Raw genomic sequence first — 27,456 nt, 5'->3', positions numbered from 1 at the left:
TGCTAACACCAGAGAGAGCATGGGGAGGGAAGGGGATATGTCTGAAATGTCCAGACTTTGCGGGATTGGCTGCTCTCAAGGTTGGTTCCTCAGTAGCTACACAGACTTTGGGACCATGTTCAGCTCCTGCCTTACAGCTGCTCACTGCTCCAGTAACTCACCTAAGGACTCTTAAAGCCAAGTATGAACAATTTAAAAATAATATGTTTAAAAGGCATAGTCTGAATTTGTTGTGTTTTACCCTAAAAAAAAAAGGTGAAAGAGGTTTTTAATTTCCCCCCTGTGCTAGTGAGCACCTAAACAACATGTTCTTCTAGACCTCCAGTTCTCAGCTGTTTCAAAAGCTCAAAACCCAATCAAAACAAACCAAACCAAATCTCAGAAAAACAGTTGAAGTAAATGAGATTTTTCACTTGAAAACTGAAAACAGAAAGTCCTAGACTCTGAAGACCACGGAATTGTAGTGAAACACAAAAGACAAGGCAGAAGCATCCCACATCCCCAGATCGTGGGGAGATGGGGAGCTTGATGCAGCCTCAGCTGCTGTGAGCATGCGGTCTCCAAAGGCATGGACTTTCTTCACCAAACTGGAGAAGCCCTTTTCCCAAGGGTCAGCAAATGTTCTAGAAGTAGTGGATGGATGAACCTGGACAGGAGTGCTGGGGCTTTACACCATGAAAGCAAGCTTAGGTCTGTATACAAGACTGTGTTTTAAATTAATGTATTGTAGTGATCTCGTGTAACACCCCCGGCTGGAGCAAGGCAGGTCAGGGTTCTCCCAGGGCTGCTCCCTCGCCCAGCTCCCAGGAGTTTGGACGGTGACCACAGATGTTTCCCCAAGAGCTCGGAGGCCCCAATGTCCCAGCTAACGGCACCCACAGCGTGTTAGGGTGCCACACTTCCCAGCATACACTAGGGAGTAGCCCCAGAGGACACGCTACAATATCAGTTCATGAATGCCTCCAGCTAGGTGAGGAAAGCCCTCCACTCCCCAGCCCAGTATCCAGTTTAATAGATGCTGGGAGGGAGGCAGGGAGGAGAAGTGATTTACTAAGGGTTCAGAGTAAGAACTTGCAGGACCAGGTAAAATTGCTTCAAAGGTTGCTTTAAATAAAATATTAAACACAAAATCTGCTTTAAGTACAACTAGGCAAGATTAGCATCAAATATCATCAAAATGCCACAGAAACAGTAAGAGAGTTTTGTTAAATAGCAAATAGCAAAAGGAAATGTACCTTTCTCTGCACGGCAGGGAGGAAAAGGAACAGGTCAATAGGGGACTAATGAAAGTATTGAACAATTAAATTGACTCTGGCATTGCAAATGAGGGCTGTAGACAAGTGTACATATAAAACTCGATTTACAAGGTCAGAAGAGGACTTGTGCAGCCTGCAAAGGAGTGGCATCGGATCATGCTTAAGAGATTAAGAATATCTTAACTGAATGAAGACCCCCAGCTGGAAAAACCTGTGGAGATTCTATGTTTGTTTCTTGCTGTTTTCAGCATTTCTCCAAGGGAAGAGAAGAAATCATCATTCTGAGAAAAGAAAGGTGTGAGCAGCTTTTCCTCAAAGAAAAGTTTCAACTTCAGATTTTCATTTCAAAATAACAACGGATGACAAACAAACTTTATGGGTTTTTTAAGACTTGCTGATTTTTGTTTTTTCATGTTTTGTTCTCTGTTTCACAGATGCTGCTAGGAGTGGAACTGCTGCATAGCTGTGTTAAACTGTTTCCAAAGTATTTTCAGCTCAAACAGAAACAGGAAACCCCAGTAATCATAAGTATAATTTTGTTCTAACCCAGCCACGAAGTTTAGGTGCTTTTTTAGTTGCTTATCTAAACACCTGTTATCTCTAAGTGGATTTTCCAGGATTGCTTATCAGTGGCAGTTGTGTTATCTGGAGGCATGAGACTGTTGCATTTGTTTTAGATTTATTTTAAATACTAAGATGACACATCTTGTGAACCAAAGTTCAAACGTTTGTACTCCTACAAATGAGGAAATGTGCGCTGTCGACTATGTCTAAATATACAAGAAAACTTTTGTCTGGATAGATCTGTGTTTCTCTGTATGTTTTCAGGTAGGTTTGTCCTGACGTAGACTAAAGTCAATAAAACTACACTGACGTATGCTAAAGATCTTCTCCAGTGCTGAGCTCTGCATTTGAAAATGAAGACTTAAATTGGATTCTTGCATCTGTTACTCTTGCCACATCCCTCAGAAGGCTGATGGGACCTTGAGTCTTTCAAGTTTGCGTTCCATCGTGCTAAAATAGCAGGCAGCGTTGGCACTATACTTAGCAGGTTCGGGATCAAGCCATGGGGTGAACTCTGGTTCTCTTTCTAGCACTAGCAGAAGATAAAGTGCTGCAACAGGCTCCTCACAAGGACATAACAACTTGCACATTAAAGAAATGGAATCTCGGAAGAGAAAATCAATCTAGTATTTGATGCTGAACATTTAGTCTAACTTATGCAATATTATTATTGTAACTGAGTTTTAGAGATCACTGCAACTAAGAAATGAAGCTTACAATGAAAGAAAATATTTCCTGCCTGAAAACTGGAACAGAAGTCCAGATGGTGCAAAAAGGCTTTAGCATGACAGAAAATTGAAAGCAGCTTTCTTTTTGAAGGCCAAATATAAATTTTCCTGTATGAAACATTATTAACTTCAGCGTGCGGGGTTTGTCTTTTTGTTAAATTATCTCTCTCCCTCAGATCCTTATTTCCTACCCCTCAAATTGCCTAAATCTAAATACAGTCAAGAGGAAATGAGTCTAGACCAAAGCTATTGTAAATGCTCAGAAGATCTCCCATTTTCTCCTTCTTACAATTAACTGTTTGAGTTTGTGCCCTAATTTCACCTGCATGACCCTTGGCAGAAGGATGAAAGTAGACACCCATGCAATTTGACCTCCACCCATTTCTCTGTCTTCTCCCCTGAGGGGAGCACGGGCTCACCTCACTTGGGAGCTTTCGTTAGCCAAACTATTCATCTGAAAGAGAAGAAATACTCTCTCTGGTTTTGGTTGTGAGGCCATGTATGCTCTAAGGTTCTTCCGGTTATTGTTGAATTGAGAAGTAGGTAGTTGCACATGAGCTCTACTATTTGAAATTCTCATACAGCAAAATTAACTAATCCATGCCAGTTTAGTTACATTTTATTGATAAAGGAACAAATACAGTTTTCACAGTGTATTTTGACACAAGAACTACTAAAATCTTTCAACGGGAAGTGCATTGTAAACTCCATTAAGGCCACTGACAACACATGCCTGTTCTTACTACCTTCTGTCAAGCCTTTATTAGTCTAACAAGTCCAAAAAGTCCTGGAGTTGAAAGCAACTGATACAAATGAAAGGTGTGCTCATCTGCAGGGGGATGAGGTGCTAAGTCTGCAGTGTGGTACTGCTTTTCCTCTGAAATTTCCCACAGCAAGGCAGCAAAACAGACACGGTGAAGTCCAGCTACCAGACTATGAGTAATTTCTGCTTGACTCAATCCTAGGATGGTTTGAAATGACCAAACTGTACCCCATTGCTTAAAATTACCTCAGATCCCAAGGACTGGAAAATGGTAAATTAATAAGACCCCTGGGGAAATTTGGAGAATTACAGGGAGATAAATCTGCTTTATATACTGAGCAGATTAACGGAAAAAATATTAAAAAATAGATAATACTGAGCAGATTAACAGGAAAAATACTAAAAAATAGATTAAAATGTTCTACAGGGATTGAATCAGCATGGCTTTTAGAGTAAAATCTGTCGGAGTTATCTGAAGATATCAACAAACATGCAATTAAGGATGAGCTAACCACCAAATCATTTTAACAATGTCTCTTCTCAAAGTGCATTAAAGAAAGTAAGCAATTATGAGTATAAAATTAGTAGAGTAATAGGAAATGGAATAGCTGTAGAACTCCATAAACGTTTGTAAGTGATCATGAAATGAATGAAGAACTAGGAGACACTTTTTGCTGATGATCTTGAATTATTCACAGTGGTCACAGCTAAGTCCATCAAGAGCTGCAACAAGATTTTGTGAGAATATCAGTGAATGATGCAACGGCTGAATAAATTCAATTCTGATAAGTACAAAGTAATGCAAAACCTACCCTAATTGCACACTCACAGTAATGGTCTCTGTATTAGCTGTTACCACCCAGGAAATAGATCTTGCAATCACTGTGAATGTTTTGCTGAAAATTTCAGCTTAGTTCAGGGCAGCGATTAAAAAGTTAAAGTGAATGTTAGGAATTATTAGGACAGAAATAGGGAACGTAAAAGAAAACATCATCATGCCAGACTGTGTATGCCTCTGGAATGACAGCGGTGCCTTCACTTGTAGTCACATCAGTCCAGAGGGCCTGTCCTAGAGCTAGAGAGGTATAACAATGGCCAACAAGGGTAAAAATACAGAAATACAGAATGGTTCCCATGTGAGAAGAACACACACTCCCAAATAAAAGAGAAATACCAAGTAGGTTATTTCCGTTTGGTAAGGAGCTCTGAATTGAACTAAGGGGCAAGGGACGAAGGAGGGTAATTCTCTGTGCCGGTGGTGGGAAAGATACTGCTGACGCGTGAAAATCCCCTTGAGCTATAGAAGAGCGATCTGCACATCTTATCACCTCCAACAGGCTGTCCTGAATTTACTAAGTCCATGATTATATTTTCATTTGCAATCTGATTGCAGCTTGGTAACAATGCTTTTCCTGTATATGATCAAATGCATAGTAGAGCGACTTTCCAAAGCCCAAGGAGCAAGGGTGACAAAGCTCACAGCTTTTGCAGACTAGCTGAATTAAAAGCTTAAATGATTTCATATTTTAAAAGATAGAAATAGTTTTATAGCTGGGGCTTTCCTGAAGCAGATACGCTTTCCACATCAATCCACAGCAGATTTCCCCTCCAAGTACTCATCCATTCGTCCCCCTGAATCACATAAAGGTTTTCCACTAACAAGATCCTTGCACAATAGGTTCCGCAGGTCGATTATCTGCTGCGTGACAAACTGGGTTTGTTTTGTGTCCTGCCAGCTTCCCCAATGCCCCTTACTGCAACACAGTATATTGAAAGGATCCAGGCTGTCGAAGCACCAAAGAAAAATATGTAACCAGCCTCTTGCCATGTATTTGAGAAGGACCATAATGTAAAAGAACATAAACAAGAAAGGAGCATAACAGAAAAGGAATATGAATAATGCTTTTCTCCAGTTAGCAGGTTTGGTGCATTAAGAAGCACGAGACTCTTCTGCTAGCTGTGGCAATGCTATTTCACCCCCAAACCAAGTGGAAAAACAAAAGTGTAACTTCAGTTGTAACTATTGTTCAGGCAACATTTCTCCTGACCTAATAGCACAGTAAGAGCATTTTCTGTTCAAAATACATCTTTATTTTCTGCAGCCATAAACCTATTGCACAGTAGCTATTTTGCCTAATTTATTGCATTTGACCCATTTGGTCTAGTTGAAATACATTTGCCTTGGGACGGTGTAAATTACCCAAATTGCTTACCTGTGTCCCTCAGCCTTTTGCAGCCCACCTCTACTTCTGTGAGAGCTGCGACCATACCAAATAATATTCAATTCTTTATTGTTAAATAGAACTGAGTTTCTCTGTAGCTCATTAATTCACTTATGCCTTCAACTGCCTTTTATTATCATCTTCTCACGTCTCTTCTCTGCTCTTTGGAAATCATTTTCATTTTTGGTAATCAGGCTGGTAACCAAAGCCTCCAAATTCCAGATGATTGCTGGAAACTGGGAGGCTCTGTCAGGGAGAGAAACACTCAGCTGCCTCTGTTTAAGCAGCCACCGCCGGCTGCTCTTACAAGCTGGCAACGTGGATCCTTGCTCTAACTCACTCACTTCGTACGTTCACATGAGTGAAGTTAAATGGGGAAAAATTCTGCTTTGAAATCGTACGTTGCTTCGTGTAAACTACAGTGTGATACGTGTAATACCTGTTAAGACAGGGGACAGATTTCCTATTCTCATTTGTCTGTGAAGCGCTAGAGGCAGGGAAACAGTCAAAAACAGGAAAAATGAGTTTCTTGAACAGACCAAAAATGTTGAGTTTCTCTAATGTTTTATTTGTTGTAAAAGCTGGCATAATTTTATGCATAATTTTATGCATAATGATTTTTGAGCCCATAAAAAAAGTAATGTGATTTGTGGAATGAATTTTTAAATATGTTCACAGGTTTACTTTGCCATTATTTAACTGTGCAGAACAAGAGTTTCAAAAGTACTCACTGTTGTCCTAAGTCTACTTTCATTTCTGTTAATGTAAATGTCCCATCCTGGGTATGTTTTTCCTGTAGACTGTTAGGTGAGTTTCCCTTGGTTGGGTGGCAATGGCATTTTCAGTTCTCAAATACAACTCTAAAGCATTCTGATTAAAAAAAAAATAAATCGGAGGCTACTTTACACATCATGCCAGCAGCCCAGTGTATAAACAGTTGCCTAATAAATATTTACTGGTTCTGGTTTGAGATTTTGCTTCTACATCTTTCATCTCAATACAGAAATCTGGATGATGAAAGACCCTCCTGAAGGTTACTTTGATTTGAAATCAGTGGCTATAATTTTGGTGTCCCCTATCCCAGGTTTGTTTAGCTTTTGGGTGTGCTGCCATGCCACTCTCACCTTCTTTTTCTCTCCAGTAAAGCAACGGAGGGTGGGAAGGAAGACCTTACGGTGCTCATGTGTATGGGCAAAAGCCTTCTTGTCACACAGGTAACTCATGTGACACGGGCTTCTGCAGCTGCAGCAGAAGTGGAGGGAACACAAGTGCGTACGTGAGCCTCGGCCCACGCGTGACCATGCAGGAGTCTCCACCGTAGCCACCCGCCAAGGCTCTTTGGCCGTGCTTTGTGCATAACCTAGCGTGCCCGCTCGTATAACTAATAAAATGTCGGGATAGCAGCTAACCCATTGGTAAGCTTTTCTTTCGCCGATTTAAGAAATTATTTCTTTTGAAAGCTTCTTAATTTATTTTCATGATTTCCAGGGTAAGCGCTGGTAGGATATGAAGCTGATTTAATATCGGGGGAGTGTAACTCAGCTGTTGCAATGTGCTGACTCTAGACTGTGCTGGGTCTCTGTTGGGCTCATGTTTATTTTTAAACTGCTCTTATACAAACCTACAAATCTAAATAACACCGACAGTGAAGGATGAATAGCATAAAACAGCCAAATGTGAGCCTTTCTGCGTGGTGTAGCCCCCACCAGAGGTGCCCAGCAAGATGACTTGGGGGCAAACCAGAGAAAGGAAAACACTACATGCAATATGGAGATTTTATCTATGTGTTCAGTGTCCATCTCCCTAGGTTTCCATTTATTTTGGCCATATGGCTCCTGTGCCTCTGTGACTAACCCTCTGGGGCCAGACATGGCTGAAGCAATCTTCTCTTTGGATTTCTCTACACTGAGAAACGGAGGCAGGGTAAGAAAATGCCAAACATTTTGGTGGAGCAAAGTGCCATGGGATTTCTTTCAAGAATAATGATTAACAAATGTTAGCTAACACTTGCCTGAAATCTCCTTTTTCTAATTCTTGCAGTTTGAGTCTGGAACATTAATAGCGACATTAATCCGCTCGTGCATATGCTAATATAGTATTTGGATGGAAATGTCGGCTGGTGCGGGGAACAACTGGCATGGCAACTGTGGACCCGGCTAGGCCGCCGGTCGCGCTGCGGCTATGGGGGTGACGCGGTGCAGGAAGGGCAGGTGAGGCCGTGCGGAGCGTGCTGCGACCCCCACGCCAGCACTGCCCCTGCCTGGCCGGGGTCCTCCCGAACACAGGCTGAGCCTGCAGCCCGGGATGGCCGCCCCAGGCATGGCTGGCCTTCCAGTGCTTGGCCCTGCTCCGCCGGGGAGGAACAACACAGATGTTCAGCCAGGACTTGGCTCTCCTGCCTGGCCACCTACAAGCATGTCTGAGGTCCTCTTCCTTTTCGGTGACTTCGCCTTTGGCTCACTGCAAAGCTAGGCCAGCCCCTGTAATGAGTCTCCCTCCAGCCGGGGGTTAGCTGCTCACCCACCCCGGAGCCGAGGCCCCGCTCTGACGCGGCCCCCGCGCCACGCCGATTCAGGCCGCTGAGCAAGAGTGCCGAGACACTGGGGCAAGAGGTCAGCGATGCAAAGTCGCCGTGCCGGGAATCGCGGTGTCGCGCGGTGGAGGGACCAGCGCTGGTGGAGGGGTGGCAGGCGGCTGCTCCGCGCTGGGGGGGCTCCGGGCCAGGGGAGCGGGGAGGCCGACCCCTCTCCTCCTGTCCGATGCCCGCCCGGTGGGGCGCATGCTAATGCTTGGCTTACTGGTTTGTCAAATCCCATGTTTTTAACGTGTGTTACATGATAAACCATCACTTTATGGTCTTGAGTTGTGCATGACCTGTTTGCCGAGTCTCTTTGTCTGGTTAAAGGTGCCCAAACAAACTGACCCGAAGGAGAGGCTATAACACATTTCTATACGTCTGCTACATCTAATGCTAAAAGCAGTTTCAGTTATGTGTTTCCTTGATTGACACATTAGACATTTTTTTATGGCTTAAGTGTAATGGAGCTATGCATTTGAGAGACCTGTCCTGCACTTGAAGTTTTGCTGGGGAGGGTGAAGTTATGAACACCTGGATTTACTACAAAATTAAACTGCTTTTTCCTTTTGGCACCTTCACTTTTGAAACATTTTTCTTACCGTTGCAGTATTATTAATTTAGGATGTTGGTTTAGCAGTTCTCTACATATTCCCTTTGCTGGCAACAGTTCTGCAATCAAGAGTATCCACGCCGGCGCAGTGATACATCTCATTTTAGAGCATAATGGTAAAGCGGCTTTTAATTTATCTAGTTGTCATATTTGCTTGATGATTCTGCCTGGTTTTGCACTGGATCGTTTTTGGTAATCTAAATAAGTTTGCAGACGTTACCTATACAAAGAGTAGACATTTCATTTCCTCTTACCCATGATTTGTACTCCAGTTTCCTGCCCTTTCCAAGCACAAAGTAAGGCAGCCAGCAGCTCGATGGTGCAGCCATCGCATTCAGCCATTTGCAAGCATCCAGTCATCCGCTTGTTTCTGGAGGAGGGAGGTTTGTTTCCTACTCTGCTCTGCTGGCTGGCAGCATGCATACCCCAGAATTTAAGATTATTTTCAATTAATTTCTGTGGCTCTCTGTTCACACTCAAGAATTTGACTACTTGGTCCACTTTGACTTCTAGACACAGAAATTCAGTAGACCTACACGATGATAAAATGTACTAGTAAAAGGAGTTTTAACACACACTGCTGCTTCGCTTCTTCCTGCTTCTCTAGCGATCATCGCCTTGAGCTTTGTCTTGACTTTGCCTTGACTTAGCCTCTATCCTGCAATATTTCTTGTAACCCTTCAGTGCTCTGCCAGAGCGGTATTTCAGAGCCACATGCTCGTTCAGCCTTCCCTCTCAGACGTTTTTGTCTGGAAAATGTGACTGGGAAATGGGACATCAGTACGGTACAGCTGAGCGACAAACGCAGGTGCGCACCATTTGACTGACCAGATGCAGAGAACGCTACCATCTTGCTTCATTTCATCCTTTATTCTTCTAAACGTTTTGACTTATGACATCTTTCTTATACTGGCAGCTACACTCGTCTTTTATCAGCAGCTGCTGGCATTTCTTCTTGGCTTTGTTTTCCTGTTACAATTTGGTAGTCTGAGTTATGACTGTAGTTAAATCATATCAGTATGTTCTCTTCTTCTCTTCTGACTGCTTCAGTGCCTGAAGCTCTCTGTATGGCTGGGGAAAAAAATAATTTAAAATGAAAAGGATTCTGAAAGTGCAATGTTTTCTATGACTTTTAATTCAAATTGCAATTTTGCTACCCCCCCCCCCCGAATCTCTAGAGTCAATCCTGACCCCAAAATATCTCTGCCTTTCTTATCTAAAAGAAAAGCTCCTTTTATTTCAAATAAGCTTCTACCGAAATCCCCATGTGTCGTTTCTTAATCAACTCCTTTTAACTACCCTAATTCTGCATTTTTGATTGGTTTAATCCTTAATCACCAAGAGCAAAAGGGGGCTTTAGTTTCCAGCAATGAGGAGAATCCCTTGCAAGAAACAGTTCCACGTCCCAGTCTCTGTTAATGCATTTTGCGTCCTAGAGTCACTAAACAAAGCATGTAAACAACAGTGGGAGCAGAGACCAGAACCCAGTAAACTCCAGCCTCTTGCTCCAGAAGTATTTGCTTATCAATGCCAGAGTGCCCTTTTCACTATGCCAGGAATGGCAGGCATATCACTTTTTGTTTTCCCATGCACTGTTCTAATTATTGCTCCACTATAAGTGCATTTTATTTCTCAGCCCAATCATCTCTCAGGACTGATTTTCATTCAGTACAAACATTCTCATTATGAAGACTTAACATGAGGAGAATATAAATGAGAAGATGAGTGCACGCTCAGAACTTGCTTCTACAGAAACGGTACTGATCAAAGGAACAGCAGAGTAGAACATCTCAGCATTAATGTGCTCTTGTTTCCAGGGTTCAGGCAGTCTCCTTTCCCATTAAGAATGGTGTTACTCCTTGCCTCTGACACCAGGCCAACATAATGATTTTGTTTAACTGAAATAAAAAGTGCAAAGCCTTTCTATAGCACATTATGGTACAGCACTAATGAGATCTTTGACAGCAAATGCATCTTCATCACTTTCAGAGATTACCCCTTATAGCTATGTGAAACCTCATGGAAGAATCACAATTCCAAGAGGTTTTCACAAAGCAAATTACTACATGACCATGACTTAGAACAATCTTCATAAAGCTAAAACAACACTTGCTTTATCTGGCTGCCCACTAATCACGCAGCTGAACCACTCACCGTCCTGGTTCTGGGAGGATGTATCCCTCAGGAACCGCTTTTGTCCAGTGGTTCTGCACCATCTCCCTGCCTCAGGATCAGGCAGCGGCTGTAGATGAAGATGCCAGCGAACAGCCACCCAGGCCCCCTCTGACCTCTGGCAGCGCGAGTGAGACCAGGGTCTCTGCAAAGACATCAACCTCTTTGGGATTTCAGCAATAAATTGGGATGGGAACTGCTGAAAGCTTCAGTACTGATTCAGCCCCTCATTCAAATGCTCAGGCCAAGACAATATGCCGTTAGCGGCTGAAGAGAGGCGGAGGGCGTCCAACAGGTAGGAGACTGCTTTGAAAAAGGTTGTACAGAACAAAGTCCCAGGCTGGGAGCAGAGCAAAGCAAGCCTCAGGCGCCCGGCTGCCAGGCTCCACCCGAGGCAACCAGATTCTCTCCTGGCTTCCACAGGGCTGGAGCTGGCTCTGCAAGATAGTATTTCATCTGCAGTGAAAAAGTTTCAGTTTACATTTAATTTCATGAGCATATTCTCAGACATAATTGAATTTAAAAAGTAAATGTGTGCTTTTACTAAACTTCAACTTAAATGCTCTACTGAGTGCCGTGGCTTTGCACTTCTGTCTTTCCTGCTTGCTGAATACAGAAATGTGTAGGATATCTCTCAAGACCTTTATAAAAACAGAATTCTAACAAGAATATGAGTCATGTCTGGACTGACGTAAAAATGAAACAATATCATTCTTGTCACCAGAATGAAGCATGGCTGACACACTTCAAGCCATGACATACCCACATGGCCTTTAGGCTAAAATAGCGCACACAAAAGTGTGCAGTTATCATCAGAAACTTCTATAAATATGTAACATTTAGCCTATTGAATCCTAACTGCCAGACTGTATAACCTTGCCATGAAGTAGTATTCTACCACTCAAAGCATCATACTTACTTCAATAGGACCAAGAGATTCAGGGCATTACCCAGTCCATGTCCCAATATCTGTATATCTGGACACACAGTGTCTCAATCAGACCTTAAACTCCAATCCTTTTTAGATTTACATCAACTTCAGTCAACACAGAAACACTACTTTTTCACAAAGGTCTTGATGCACATTCATCTGCTGCACCACTACCTAGCTACCAGGCTGAGCATCCCTGTGCCATCTTCAGCCATGCTTGGAGACACCAGTTTCTACAAAAGTCTCTCTTCCCACATCAGAGAATTAGTGTTTGTTGGTCATCACTTACATGGATTTACTGATCTCTCTGGTTACTCTGTCATCTCTTGGACACCTTTGATGCACAGTTCAACAGTGTGGACAATGTTTGGCAAGAGCTGCTCAGGTATCAAATGTACGGCTTCTGCGACTTTTGTGCTCTACGCCTAGACCAAGTGTTAGATGTCAGAAACAGTTTCTCCGTGGGTCACGGGCAGTCCCAAGAGTTCCAGCTAGACCAGTTCTGGAAGCTGAGCTACTGCTTTTAAACCTGTCACAGACATCTCTACAGTCAGCAGGGTAGAAACACTCTCGAGTATGAGTGAGCTAGAAGGTAGAACTGAAAATAAAACATGGGCAAACTTGCACCATCTGTTTTTGAAATGCCAACACTTTCCCAGAATAACCTGTGCATCACTACCTCAAGACATTCCCCAGAAGAAGCACTTAACTAAAAAACAGAACTGTTGTCTGAAAATGATTTATGAGTGAGAGGAAGGCAACATATTTGTTCTGATGTGTGCGGCTCCGAGCTTCACACCTGTCTATGTTAGGTTCAGTCTCTGTGTATCTGCATTCTTCAGTGCTCATCTCACAGCTTCATACAAATTATGCTTTAATTTGGCAGCCAGTAGGGAAAAAAATAGTTAAAAAAAAGAGGAAACAGGAAGAAGGGTTGTGAGAAGAGAATGAATCCAGATGCAGGATATTTTTCTACCCAATTTTATTTTCAATTTTGAGTAAGTTAATAGTGGTGTCTTGTCAATACAATAAATAAAGGCTATGGTTGGTATGTTAAAAGAATGTGAATGGTTCAGAAACAAAAGCTCTGTTGACTTTCATGGGTCAAAACATCTGAAAACCAAAGACAGGTGCTTAAACATAGGTATCTAGTGTCTTTTTTAGAGGCTCTTGGGGTGTCCTCCAGCTCACAGTTCCTTTCTTTCAAAAGAACACATATCTCCTGTAGGGTTTGTGTCGTTTTTGCCAGACCCATGTCAGGCCCACTCTAGGGCATCTCAAATGATACTAGCTGCCAGGCCACTAAGTCCTCTATACTTTCATTTTTTCAGAGCTGCTATTCTTGATGCTATTCATAAGATCTGTGAATGAGCAGGGCCTCCAATAACCAGGTGACCTATCAAAGTGTCTGGACATAAATTCACTGATTGACTTCTACAGTTTTACTTGAAACTTGTGGACAATGACTGCTACAAGCTGAATGATGTAAAAAGGTACTTATTCATGGCAATGACTTGTACAGAGGAAAGGGAGATGACAACCTGAAATTAAGATGTAATACAATAAATTGTTTTCCTGTTTTCATAGCTGATTGTCTGGTTTCATGTTGTCATCTGCAAGTTGGATTTAAATTTGAATAGCTATCTCTGAATGAACTAGTGCTCACCAACATTTGATATGACAAAGAAACTTATTTTGTATAAGGATATGGTAATTCCACCATCTCTCCTCAGCCTATGGAATAAGGGAACACACTGGGCTCAGAGAGTCACTGTGCAGGGATTTACAGATCCATTTGTGAAAGCTTGGGGTTTTATTTCCACTCATAACATCAAATTCAGATTTTTTTTTTTTTTTTATTCTAGAGCAAGTGTGAGTCTAATTGTTAAACTCAAAATCAATTTTTGAGGTTGAAGAGTGGATATGGATCTCTCGGAAGCTGTACCAGTACGTCCTTCTAATCCCACTGCCCAGAATAGAGATTAATCACTAGAGTTTCAAAATTCTTCCATTTAAAGCAATAATGACTTGGGATTATCTTATCCGCATGAATTTCCTCATACGATTTCAGCACCCAAGCTCTAGATCAGCATCTTGGCACAACACCCACAGTCATCTTAATGTCACAATTCATACAACCACTGTTTCTGTCGGGTTTGTTATTTGCAAAGTACTTAATGTTATTGAAGTCCATTTGGAGACGGATGAAAACATACATAGAGTGCAAAGGAAAACATACTTTATTGTGAACATGGCTTCAGAGATGTATGAGACATATTTCAGAATATACTGTTATACATCAAATGAGGAAAAAAAAAAGCTATGATGCACGAGATAAATGACCAGTGCTTGAAACCAATGAAGAATATGCACACAGCTGTTCTAACAGCACAATTCTGATACTAATCACAACATGTATCAGATAGCATTTATGACCAGAGGCAATTTTAAACAATGTTTATAAAAAAATGCAAATTTTGGACCTATTCCTGCATTGTTGTCTATCCAGAGCTTCAGTGAATCTTGCAGCTGTGTGGAGGGAACAAGGAGAGCAAACTGACATCCCACCTCAGGCAGCAGAAGGTAGAGATGGAGGAAACATCAAAAACAAAAGATAAAAACACTGTTCTACAAAAGTAAAAAAGCAAATATTATCTCAGGGAATATTATTATTTTCACAGGAAATCTTAACTGCCACATCCTGACTCCATTAAAGCCAATGAGAGTCTCCCACTGAGATCAGTGGAGCCTGAATTTCATTCTGAAATTTAAAACATTCTTGCATTAGTGTAAACATCAGCAGAAACAACATGTCAGCATCTATATAAGTATTCAAGTGCTGTCAAAAAAAACCCCCAAAAACAGATAGTGCTAACCCCAAATGCCAGTATATATCCAAAAGGCAGATAATTAAAAGAGGTTTTTTCAAATATATATTTTAAAGTATTTAAAAGCATCCATTTTTTAATATGTCATTGCAAGGGAAAGGATCTATGAGAAAAATCTAAATTATTTGCAATGATAAAGGAAGGGCACAGTGAAGAAACCAGTATTTTTCCACTTTGGAGTCATGGCATATACGTGCACATTCAAGTGTGTTTCAAAGCAGTGCTGAGGAATGGCTGTACTTCATCATTATGAAATATACTCCTGCTGTGCAAGTATTTCAGCATTACTCCTCAGGAGCCATTTACGCCCATTCATATTATCAGTAAAAAAGAAACAGAAAGAAAAATTTATTGAAGAAGTATTTTTTGTTTTTAAACAACCTGATGAGAATTTACATCATGGCAATTTGCAGTCATGCATCTGGAGATCCAGAGTCAATACAACTTTGCCATTTGCTGTTAGAGTCGTGCCTGTCTTCAAACAGTTCTTTACTAATTTTCGTGCGGATATCAGGACTGGATAACAGCTCCTTTATCTGATTCAGTCTGGATAACAGGGCCTGTGTTTCTCTGTGCAAAGCTTCCTTTACTAAGTCTGCTTCATGGCTCTTTCCTAGAGGAAAAGAACAATATAATACATTTTATAACAACTAGTGTCATTTAGTCATTAATGTATGGTAATACAGAGATTGTATCTGGTTTGGACAGTATTAATCGCTCAGCCTTTTGCCCATATTCTTTTTTTATAAAAAGGTACTTTGTCAAAAAAAATATAATTTACATCGACAAATGCTACCAAAAAGTGAAGAACAGTACAGCGTCACACTTAAGAGAAACTCCTGCCATATTACATACTGTGTAATAGTATCTGCGATGAATATCTGCAGTGGTAATTTTTAGCCTGGGGTTGACTGCTGTTGACTAGGAAACAGCATGTGCTCTCACACGGAGTAAGCAGCCCTGCGGCAGTGCCAAACCCCCAGGCGGAGGGCGTCGCTTCCACTTATCGCAAGGCCTCTTCCACGGCCATTCATGACAATCCGAAAGGCAAACGCAGTGTTCCGTTTCTCTTCAAAAGCAAGGAAGGGGCCTTTGGCATCAAGGGCCAGTGAAGACTGGAGCCGCCTGCTTCACCATTCTTGTCTTTTTTCCACCGTCCATCCCTCCCAGCGTTCAACAGATTTTCCGCAGTGCAAACACTTATAAACCAGTAGACAGTGTCCTTCGATTCAGAACAAACTTTTGATAAGAGACTCACAAAGCAGAGTGCCTGTCACCCAGCACCACTTAGCAAATTTCAGCAGGGAGCTGGGACATGTTTTTGTGGTTATTCTTGGTGGGATATTTGTCCCCGGGCTTTTTGCACAGTGCTCACTTGCTGTTATCATTGTCGCTCTCATTCTTACTGCTGCTTGCTGCTTCTTCAGTTTTCACGGGGCTTCCATCAGTCTGTCTGGTTTTGTTTTGCGTTTCTTCTAAATATTGCTGTACAGCCTTCAGCACTGCGTTCTCCACCAGCCTTTTGCTGAGGCTCACCAGCTCTGCATCGTCTGGCTCTGCTGCATGTTTTTCACCTATGCGTCACGACAGACAAGAGAAGGAATTCATTGCCACGGAAGGATAGTAACCATAATTGTATCAGGAGTGAGCTGGATTTTAAGCTACTAGCTGCCTCTTCCTGATTGTAAAAAGTAATTCCACCCCCCCCCAAGCTCTGAATCAAAAGTGCTTCATGAAGATGTATACGGTATATCAGATCAAAAGCATTTCACTGCTCATCTTTATTGTACCACCCCAGTAAGCCACGGGCTAACATTATGAGCACCCACTCAGCTTAGAAGAGTGCAATTTTAATTCCTTATGGTCAACAGTCATCCGGGCAAAGATGAAGAACATGGCACATGATGAATTTACATTTTAGCAGCATTCTTAAATTTAGTTTTGTGATTTTGCTTAATAAATCTAAAATCTTCTACCTATTTATTCATTGCCTGAAATTCAAGAGTTTCTCGTGGGAAAAATGACTAAAATACTCTAAATGCAGGTTAGAATTTATTTTTGCAAACAAAGCTTAAAACTTGCAAAAATTATATACTCCCTCCCTGTCTCTCTTCTGTCTTCTAACGTAAAGCTCTGACATTGAAGGAATGCAAGTTCCAGCAGTCTATTCTTAGATATCTGCTGATAAAAGCAAGAAGCTAGCATTTCCCTGCTTTGTTAAGAGTTCACATGAATAAACGCATACAAAGAAATAACTGTATACATAGTGAGGATTCCCATGCATCATTACATGTATTTTGAAATTGCACTTTTCCATGAATCATTTTCCTAATAAACTACATAGCCTACTACATCCTCCTTTTATGAGGAGTGCAATCCAGGAAAAGCAAATTTTATTGTCCAATTTCCACCGGCTGTGTAATCTGTCACTTTGCAATTTCTTGCGCTAGATAAGTACTTTTTCTCTCCATCTATATTTAAATGCCATACTTTTAATGACCTTTTCTGGAGTTAGCATTCTGCAATCAGTAATAAGAGGCTGCTTAGTCACACACATCTGGTGAAAGAGATACTATTGTATGCTCTCAGCACAAAGCTTTGTACTGTTCAATTAACTAAATTTGCTGGTTTTCATATATGTAAATTTATTTGTTTGCCAGCACATATAGGTTATAGTTATAGAAGACTTTTATTAGTCTTCCTAGTGGATTGCACAACCTAGGAGTGATTTCACTGATAAAACATAATTCATATGGGGATTTGAGGGGGAGAGGTGAACAAAACCCTTCATTTTGAGAGGCAGTGCATTTACTAGCTGTTAGTAAGAACATCCTGCTCTGCAACAGTGAGACAGACCAAACTCTTCCAGTTCTGGGTCTCCACAGCACTGTTACTGTGGGGAAGGAAGAACTGTACTCTCCAGCTGAAGAGTCATCAGACTAGACCTGGGTAAAACATTTCAGTACATTTTGGAAGAAGTTTGGAAAAATACTCTGAAAAATATTTTAAAAGGCAGCTATGGGAATAGTTTTGGTTAACACAAAATTAAAAAAATAAGAGAACACACTAAAAATGGGTTTAGCATTTCCAATAAGAAACATTTTAGGTTAACATGCAAGTCTGAGGGAGGCACAGGCACTATTCCCAAAACCACTCAAACAGCTACATGCTCCATGCTCTCTAGCCCACGGCTTACCATGTTCCTTTGCTATTTGCAAACCCTGGGCTTAAACCTATCCTTTAACTTAATTAGAGGAGGCATTTAATTCAGGCTCTTATCTCTCAGAAGACCTAAGATATATATGAGCAGCATCTCCTCCCAGCTTTTATGAATTGATCCCACAGGCTCCTTTGAATGCAGTCCTTCGAACCCAAATTTCCTTTGCTTTTGTTAAAGATGTTTGACAAAATGTCTTGGTTGTCCCAGTCTATGTATTCACTAGAAAAAAACATAACACTCTAGTTTCAAGTTGGAGAGTTTCTTATATTTCAGAATTGCTAGTGAATCACAGAAATTGTTATTCACACAGTTCTAATGATCTGTCCACACAACTCTGAACAAAATCAATGGGAAATATGGTGTTCAGCCACTTTGACACTTGACCCTATAGTACTTAATATGCAGAATATGACTAATCAGTCACAGAGACCCCCAGATACCACAAAACAGTAGCGATTATATTTAATCAGACTGTAATTTTACTCATAGTACATTATCTATTATTCTTAGAGTCTAAAAAAGGACAGAGCTCTTCTCTCATAAATATTTCCTGCAAAACAGTTCTCATTTACCTGTACATGTATAAAATCCATATATCTACTATTGCATTTAAAACTTCGAAGTGAGTAGACAGCTCACTGTGTAAGTAATTTCTCAAGCATGAAAAAAGTCAGACTACTTAAAATGAGCCTTTTAAAAGTACAGTTTATATAGCTACAGAAGAACGTTTTGCATTTTCTGTTGTTGTTTGTTTTTAGTATTTTGAGACATCTATGGCTCACCAACAGTCTGGAGTTGAGTCTATAGTGCCTCCTAAGTGACTCTGCACTCCCACTGGAAAGACACACACGGGATCCGACTGATCCGTGAATGCAAAGGCATGCACATCCCTGTATGAAAAGATCCCTTGGACTTACCCGTCCGGCCACCTTGCTGGACTGGCACATGGGGCTATATGATTCACTCATGCTGTTTATATGCTCAGACTCCCCAGATAGCAGTTGTGTGAGTGTCTGTGCAATGCTGAGGCTCATTGGCAAGGTAGTTGTATACTATTGTATCATTCCTATTCATGACTGTTGACATAAAGAAATAGGTCACGTAATAGTAACAGGTATTAATCATCTATATTTACTTGAATACTTAACACACACACACACACATATATATATATGTCCTGTTTATATCTCTCCCTCTCCATGCTGCATCTGCTGCTTGCCTGCTTCTTAGATGTATACAATTCCTTTGCAGCAGGCAAATGCTTCCTTGGGTAGACTGTCTTATGCTATTGGAATTATCAGATTGTCAGTAAAAAGTCATTGTAGATATGAATGTTTTAGATTTAAAAGGGAGGTTTAAAAATTCAGAACTGCTTTGTTTGTAAACTCTGTTCTGAAAAGGGAAGATATCTACCACATGCACCATATTTGCATCTATGCTGTGCCTCTCAGTACAGACTGTGCCACTACTTTATTTCTGTGCCTGTGAATAAAAAAACCTTCCACTGCCTCCTCCTGCATGGGGCTCAGAATAAAAATGAAAAAAAACCCAAACAAACAACAAAACAAAACAAAAAAACCCAATACACTTTCATTTTGTTTATCCCAGAATTCTCTTCTTATAATTTTCAAAAGATGGAAACAAATTCAACCTCTGTGAATGTATCTCAGTGCATCCACGCTAAGCAGTGCTTTTTATTACTGAAACTGAAGCATACCTATTGCCCTGAAATGACCACCATTTTTTACAAAAGGGAACTATCAACTGCACAGAATTATTCAACAGGAGCTCTATAATCCTACAGCGTGCTGCTAGCAGTTATGGACATGAACCAAATCCCTGCAACCAAATCCAAGCCATATCTCTCTACTGGGCTAGGTTTACTCTCCAAGTCTACAGCCCCTTACAGTTTGCAAGACTGTGAATCTGGGTTTTGAAATACTGCATTGTAACAAATCAGATTTTGTGGTCCTGGTACAGTATTTTCATGGTCCTGACACAGCCTGGTTTAGAGTTCATGTGGATCTCTCAGATTTAGAGAGAGACTTTTTGTGAGAGATTTAATGGAAGGAACCAACCGTGGATCCCTTTTACAGGAACAGCCAGTTTTACAGCCTTTTACCAGCTACATTCCAAGACAACGTTCTGCAATCCTTGCCTCATGGCCTCAACACATTGGGTTTTGTTTTTCCTTCCAACAACCTTTCATCACAACAAAATTATGCCAACATGGGGCAAATTACAAAGGAGACCCTTGGTATTTTGAATAGGTGACTGGGACCAGCTGGGAAGTCTGTACTCCAGCAGCTAGATGCACCCTGGGGAGGGCTGTGGTAACAGATATGCCTCTGTCTACCCTTTGGTTCATCAGATTTAGAACACTGTTTTTACAATATCTAGAAACAAAAAAAACCATGAGGGACTCAGGAAATTTTTCAAACACTAAATATTAAGAAATTCCTTCTGAATGCTGAAAAACTGCATTTTTCTACTTACATTGTCCTTCTCACTGACACCAAGAGGGCAAGTGAAGTCACTGTTGCATATGCACGAAGCTTTCACCACAAGGTTCCCTTTCTAGGAGTGACTGCTCAGTGGCTCCAACTCATAATAATCCTTCACTATAAAATAATTGATTATTACATCCTCTGTACAGGGTCAAAAGCTTTGCTGGTGTGCAGTAAAATGGGACTGCAAGGAAGGAGACAACTACTCTAAATATTGATGGACTAAGAAACCTTCAGCAGATGACTATCAATTATTTCTGCATCTGGTGGGGTTGGACAAAACAAAGAAAGGCCAGTAAAACAAACGCCAGCCAGATTTCAGCATGTGAAGTCATACCGTTTGCGATGTCAATGGTTGTGCCTTTATCATGGTTCACTATCTCTGCATTATGAGGAGGAGAGAGACATCATTTATACTCACAATGCCCAGGAAGATGCAGACTATTGCAAGGCTGCCATGCCTGGCTGCAGCCTATGGAGACATTTGGCTTTTGCTACATGAGACTTTTGTGTCTACAGAATCTGATTCAAAATTAAATCTCATTGACTTCTGTGGGAATCGTATGAGGTTCCCACACCAACATACTGAACTGCAATGTCCTATGTATTAGACCAACATGCTGAACATTTTCTTTACCGAAGATTTTCAGATAAATTTGGTAGGCTATATACATTAGAAGAACTATAGCACTACAGAAATACCATCCCCGCTCTCCCTGCAAAGACAGTGAGCCCACAGTCCATAATAAATTGAGTAACAAGCTATAACCAGCCAGCAAACTGTATGCTTTCCACCCTTGCAACAGACTGAATGAGCCAACATGTTCAAGATCATGGTTTTGAAGTAATGAACACAAACACAAGCATGTGCCCATATCTAATCAACACAATAAGCATAGACAGGAAAGCCACAACTCTGAACAATTCCTCATTAGTTAGCAAGGACTTCCATGCAACGTCTCCAGAGTGGTCACTTAAGGAATTGGCACAAATAAGGCACTGAGAGGAAGGGTGAAATTATAATCTCATTATGACATGATGGTGATGACATTTATGTTGCTGGATGTTCCCACCTGATGTTAAGCAGCATGTGTAATTTAGCTCTTCTCTTGGAAATCTAACAAACTTCTTTAGTTTTACGTATGTTGTTCTGTAAATACAGGACTGTCTAACAAGGCAATACCAATCTGTCTTTCATGCTGAATACATGGGTTTCTAGTTTGCTGGGAAGTTTTTTTTTTAATTTGACTTGGCCCAGCATGGAATAAACCCAACAAAAATAGGAATTTCTAGTGAAGAGGAAATTAAGGGTGTTGCAGGTATTCCAGGAAAATTATGCTCTTGCCAGTTGCAGTGATGACAGCAGGAATACCTGCAGCTCCCTTCAAGCTGGAGGCCTGGAAAATGTAGCAAAAGTTTGTTTTGATTCAGACAAAACTCTTTGAAGCTCAGTGATCTAAAATTTCTGACCACCTCTAACTATATGTGGAGAAACAGAATGGGTTCTGCTAAACCTGGCTCTTCCTTCTACAAGCACTGAAGCATGCAATGCCACAGGCACAAGCCTTCAAAAAAAGGAAAAAAAAAGAAAAAGACTAAGACTGTACTCCCGGCATACTGGGAGTTCTGTTAAATATCTTGGGTTTATTTTCCTTTTAAAAGACACCTGCTGGTATAGAAATTTCCTGACTCCCTTTATGTAGTTTAATGCTTAAACTTAATGAATTTATAAGAAGTCTAGTGTAACAGGAAACAATGGCTGAAGGAAAGAAGACAGCTTAAAAAGCTGTGAGTTTTACTCAATTTTCTCAATGATACTCAGGTAGAGAAAACAGCCCAAGTCACAAAAGTGGTTTGACATAACCACAGGAGCATCCACTGTGCATGCTTACAATGGGAGAACCAAAACATCCAGTCAGAATTATTCAGTTCCCTTCTCCATCCATGTTGGGTGCTAGCAGCTCAAGGTAAATGGTAAGCAGGAGTCACCTGGGCTGGCAGGGCTAGTGAGAAGAGCTGGAGAGTTCCTCCACCCTCCAGGATGCAGCCAAGGGGGAGCATCCCACTGTTTTCGGAGCCAGAGAGAGACCAAGCTTCCCAGGGAAAAGCTGAATTCTGGAACAGGTCAGACCTGGCAGTCCCTCATTTCAATGGCCCTCCAGAAATAATACTGAGAATGTCACACACTGTGGGAGAGAGCATAGGTTGCTCCCCCATCAACCTTTGTTGCCAGTGACCACAGAGCTGGATGGTCTTGAAGGCAGAAAATCATCCAGCTAGGTCACTAAGCTGAGCGGGGTGCAGGCCCAAGAAATGCAGCAGCTAACCAAAATAGGATATACACAGATTTTAATTGCCAAAGTCCAAATGTGTTGCCAAATCCTAAAAGTCACAGCTTATGGACCAGCCAACTGTGAAAATTGAACATTTACTCACAAGCATGATGACGGAAGTCATTTAATATACATTCACCTCTTGTTACTGTTTCCTATCCTTATTTTCTCTGTAAACTTCAATTTCATTTCTTTAAGATTAATCTGTTACTATACAGCTTCCAATGGGACACTATTTTGGTTGAGACTTCTTCATGCTACTGTCAAGTAGACTAAAAAAAGCAACCGCAACCTTTTTTTAGACTAAGACAGATGTTAAACAGGTGTTAATAAGTGAATCTTAGCAAGCTGATCTGGCATTGTTGCTCTTCCTGAGCTCAGAAAAACACTCCATACAAACTTATGCTATCAAATAGTCTTTTCCTCACACGTGAGGAAATAGCACGTGCCTTTCATCAGGGAAAGCAATTTTGAATACATTGGTAAATCATGGAAAGAAAAGTCACATTTTAATTAACATGCATTTTCATTTAACTATTTTAATTGCAGTAAAATGAGTTGTGAAATACAGCTGCATACTGCTTGAACTGCAAAAGGAAGATGAAAGTATAATTGCAATTCAAGAGGATGACCAACAGTGTCCATAAAATACAATAGAAAGGTGCAATTTTTATGGAAAAATGTCAGTTGCAAAGTGTTTTTAACATCTCTGTAATCATACTTAATTAGACCCTAAATCTAATGGAAGAAGGTTAGATTCACTTTTTTTGGTAGGAGCATCTTACATAGGTTTGAACTGGTAGCATAACTACATCCTAAGGCTATCAAAACAGATGGGTCTAATCCCTTTCCCCAGGATCTTGCATGAAGGAACTGAACACATTTCATCAGCTTCTTGGGCAAACCATAAAGTTATGTATTTTTGAACAGAGTAGTATTGTTACTGTCTTTCGTTTCATGGATCAAGCCTAGAGAATCTGACTAAATTTGTTAATAGCTTTCGGAAAACTAAGATAACACCCTTAAGTCAATTTGAATGTCATTAAAAAAATATGAAAACATCACTAAGTACATATAATGGCATTTCCTATCTTCATCACCTTCATCTATTATATAGTTTGTCTTAAGTAATGTATTTAGAATTATTCTTTCTTCCCTCCCTTTTGTTTGCCACATAATCTCCAGTTTAAATGTGTTTTTTTAAAAGCTAGAATTTTACATAAGTTTTCACTCTGATTTTGTTGAGATGTAGATGTATAAATGTTCACTGCTCTACCACATATAGGTTTATGAAAGGTTTGTAAATATGAAATTTATTTTTGACACTTGAAAAGATTAATTCATAAACGTTTATAACTCTCTTTAAATGCTATCACTATGAACCATAAAACTACTGCTCAGGATCTTCTTCAGGACAACCTCTTCCTCAACTTTGATCTCTCTCTAAAATTTAGCCCAAATGTACTCGCTTGCAAGAACAGTGAATCTTGATGTCCAAAGAAAAATACTGAGGTAAGATAAGAAACAAATTCAGACACAGTTGGTCATAATAAATTGGTCTGTGTTACGGAGTTTTTGGTCACCTCAGCCATATGAAACCAGAGTAGCTGTAGTTAAAAGAGGTAAGAATGCCGAAAGTATGACTACACTTCACTTAATCTAAGTCACATGAATCTAAAAATTGTTGCTAGAGCATAGCGTAAAAAGAGATCACTTAATGAAATCTGTGGATGAAAAAAATGGAAATATCACCATGTCATAAAACTAAATTTAATGCAATCAATCATTCACTCAAAATAAGCAGACTTTATAACCTAGGACAAGGAAAAAAGTTTGTATTGTTGTCCTCTAGCATTCAACAACTAGAATAGTTGTCAACTAGAGGACAACAATAATTTTCTTCCCCATCCTGTTTTCTTCATGAATAGTGCATATATCTCAAGTCGATGAACAAGCACCTAGTAATCAAAATTAACCCTATTCTTGAATCTGCTTCACTATTAGAAATAAAGAATAATTGAGTCCTGATTATTTGTTTAAACCAGTGGGCCTTATTTTCACATCCTTCCTGTGCTAAATATCAAATAGTTGTAAAAGCATTTTCTTTCTGAAACAACATAAAAGAACATAACTTTATCCTTAAGAACATAACCAACATTTCCCTACCTAATAGCAACACTTCTTTCATGACAGTAACCCCCTACAGCTCTAACACTGAATTCTAGCAGAAGAATAACTCCCTCTCTCTCTTCCCCCATATTTCTACTTCCTCAAACTCAGTGAGTCAAAGCCTGTTCTAGCAGCACTTCAATGAAATCAACCCAGAAAAATACATCTGCTATGCCAAAACCTGAACTAATCCTTACACCTTTTAGCAACTTACACTCCGTACCATAATGGATTGCTCATTACCGTGCCTTAAACTTGATGGTTCTCTTCTCTTTTCACTTCACTTTTTCCATTCACAAATTTTGTCATCTTTACCTACAATTCTACCCCTTCCTCTTCGGCATCCTAATAATTCCAATTCTGTACCATTAACATCAATGGAGAACTACTTATTTATGTCAGCTGGTCTTCTGGTCTTTTATTTCTATCAGGCTAAACAGTTCTAATTTGGAGTTTCATCTTTATTTCTTCATCCCCTCTTACTTTAAGGTAATATTCTTCTCAGACTTTCCCCAGCTCAGAGTAAAGGAATAAAGGCTGGATTTCCATGCAAGAAACAGTTTTTGCATTTCTCTTCACTACATTCAGAACAAACTGCCAAGTCAAATGCAGGTATTTTGTCTTCACTTCAGCTAAACAGGAATGCGTTTAGTTCCATAGTTCCCTTTGCCTTTATGTTTTCCAGATAGAAAAGTTCTCCCACTTCTATGTTTGGCTACAGGGGCCAAGAAAAGTTCATTAAGGATGAGGAGAAGGAAGGAGATGAGCAATGGTTCCCCTTAAGAGTAAATTGTATCATTCACGAATTTAAGATTTCCCCGAGATGGGTAAACACGTACAATAGTTGCATGGCACAAAGCAATGTGGTTTTAACTCCAAAAAAGCATAGCTATACATCAGAGGGTTATATGCTGTTACCACACAGGGCACCAGAAGCAGTAACCTCGAGCACTGGAGAATTAGCCTGTCCTCACAGCCCGGGTGCAGCACCATGTCGATCCAGCTATTCTGCTGCTCCTGTAAGACCTTACACTTGGACACATCACAGAATCACTAAGGTTGGAAAGGACCTTCAAGATCATCAAGTCCAACCATTAATCCAACGCCACCATGTCTCCTAAACCATGTCCTGAAGCGCCACATCCACCCATTTTTTGAATACTTCCAGAGATGGTGACTCCACCACCTCCCTGGGCAGCCTGTTCCAATGCTTGACCACCCTCTCGGTAAAGACATTTTTCCTAATATCCAGTCTAAACCTCCCCTAGCGCGACTTGAGGCCATGTCCTCTCATCCTATCACTAGTTACTTGGGAGAAGAGACCAACATCCTCGTTGCCACAACCCCCTTTCAGGTAGTTGTAGAGAGCGATAAGGTCTCCTCTCAGCCTCCTCTTCTCCAGACTAAACAACCCCAGTTCCCTCAGCTGCTCCTCATTAGGCTCGTGCTCCAGACCCCTCACCAGTCTTGTTGCCCTTCTTTTGGCACGCTCCAGCACCTCAACATCCTTCTTGTAGTGAGGGGCCCAAAACTGAACACAGGATTCGAGGTGCGGCCTCACCAGTGCCGAGTACAGGGGCACAATCACTTCCCTACTCCTGCAGGCCACACTAGTTCTGATACAGGCCAGGACACTGTTGGCCTTCTTGGCCACCTGGGCACACTGTTGGCTCATGTTCAGCCGGCTGTCAAACAGCACCCCCAGGTCTCTTTCTGCTGGGCAGCTCTCCAGCCACTCCTCCCCAAGCCTGTAGCGTTGCATGGGGTTGCTGTGACCCAAGTCCAGGACCCAGCACTTGGCCTTGTTAAACCCCATACAGTTGACCTCTGCCCATCGATCCAGCCTGTCCAGATCCCTCTGCAGAGCCCTCCTACCCTCCAGCAGATCAACACTCCCACCCAACTTGGTGTCATCTGCAAACTTACTGAGAGAGCACTTGATCCCCTCATCCAGATCATCAATAAAGATAGTGAACAAGACCGGCCCCAGAACCAAGTCCCGGGGAACACTGCTTGTGACCGGCCGCCAGCCAGATTTAACGCCATTCACCATGACTCTCTGGGCTCGGCCATCCAGACAGTATTTTACCCAGCGAAGAGTAAACCCGTCTAAGCCACGAGCCGCCAGTTTCTCCAGGAGAATGCTGTGGGAGACGCTGTCAAAGGCTTTACTAAAGTCCAGCTAGACAACATCCACAGCCTTTCCCTCATCCACTAGGCAGGTCACCTGGTCATAGAAGGAGATCAGGTTGGTCAAGCAGGACCTGCCTTTCACGAACCCATGCTGGCTGGGCCCGATCCCTTGGTTGTCCTGCACATTCCCTGTGAGCACTCTCAAGACCAACCACTCCATGATCCTCCCTGGTACAGAGGTCAGGCTGACAGGCCTGTAGTTCCCAGGATCTTCCTTCCGGCCTTTCTTGTGGATGGGTGTCACATTGGCAAGCCTCCAGTCTTCTGGGACCTCCCCTGTTAACCAGGACTGCTGATAGATGATGGAGAGTGGCTTGGCAAG

At 41.3% G+C, this 27,456-nt stretch overlaps 1 protein-coding gene across 1 annotated transcript in view; it reads right to left on the bottom strand.

The window, feature by feature from the left end:
* Positions 1-15,960: 15,960 nt before the first annotated feature.
* The window catches only part of AKAP7 (A-kinase anchoring protein 7), a gene marked incomplete at its 5' end in the record, with an annotated part of 94,808 nt that continues 83,312 nt past the window's right edge, over positions 15,961-27,456 (bottom strand). The window contains one exon of the mRNA XM_081997780.1: positions 15,961-16,286. Coding sequence (XP_081853906.1) covers positions 16,084-16,286 — 203 coding nt within the window. The 3' untranslated portion in view covers positions 15,961-16,083. The remainder of the gene's footprint in view (positions 16,287-27,456) is intronic.

This window comes from Phaethon aethereus (assembly GCF_964289735.1).
Source record: "Phaethon aethereus genome assembly, chromosome: 3".
NCBI lineage: Eukaryota > Metazoa > Chordata > Aves > Phaethontiformes > Phaethontidae > Phaethon > Phaethon aethereus.
This window is presented reverse-complemented; position numbering and strand designations above follow the sequence as displayed.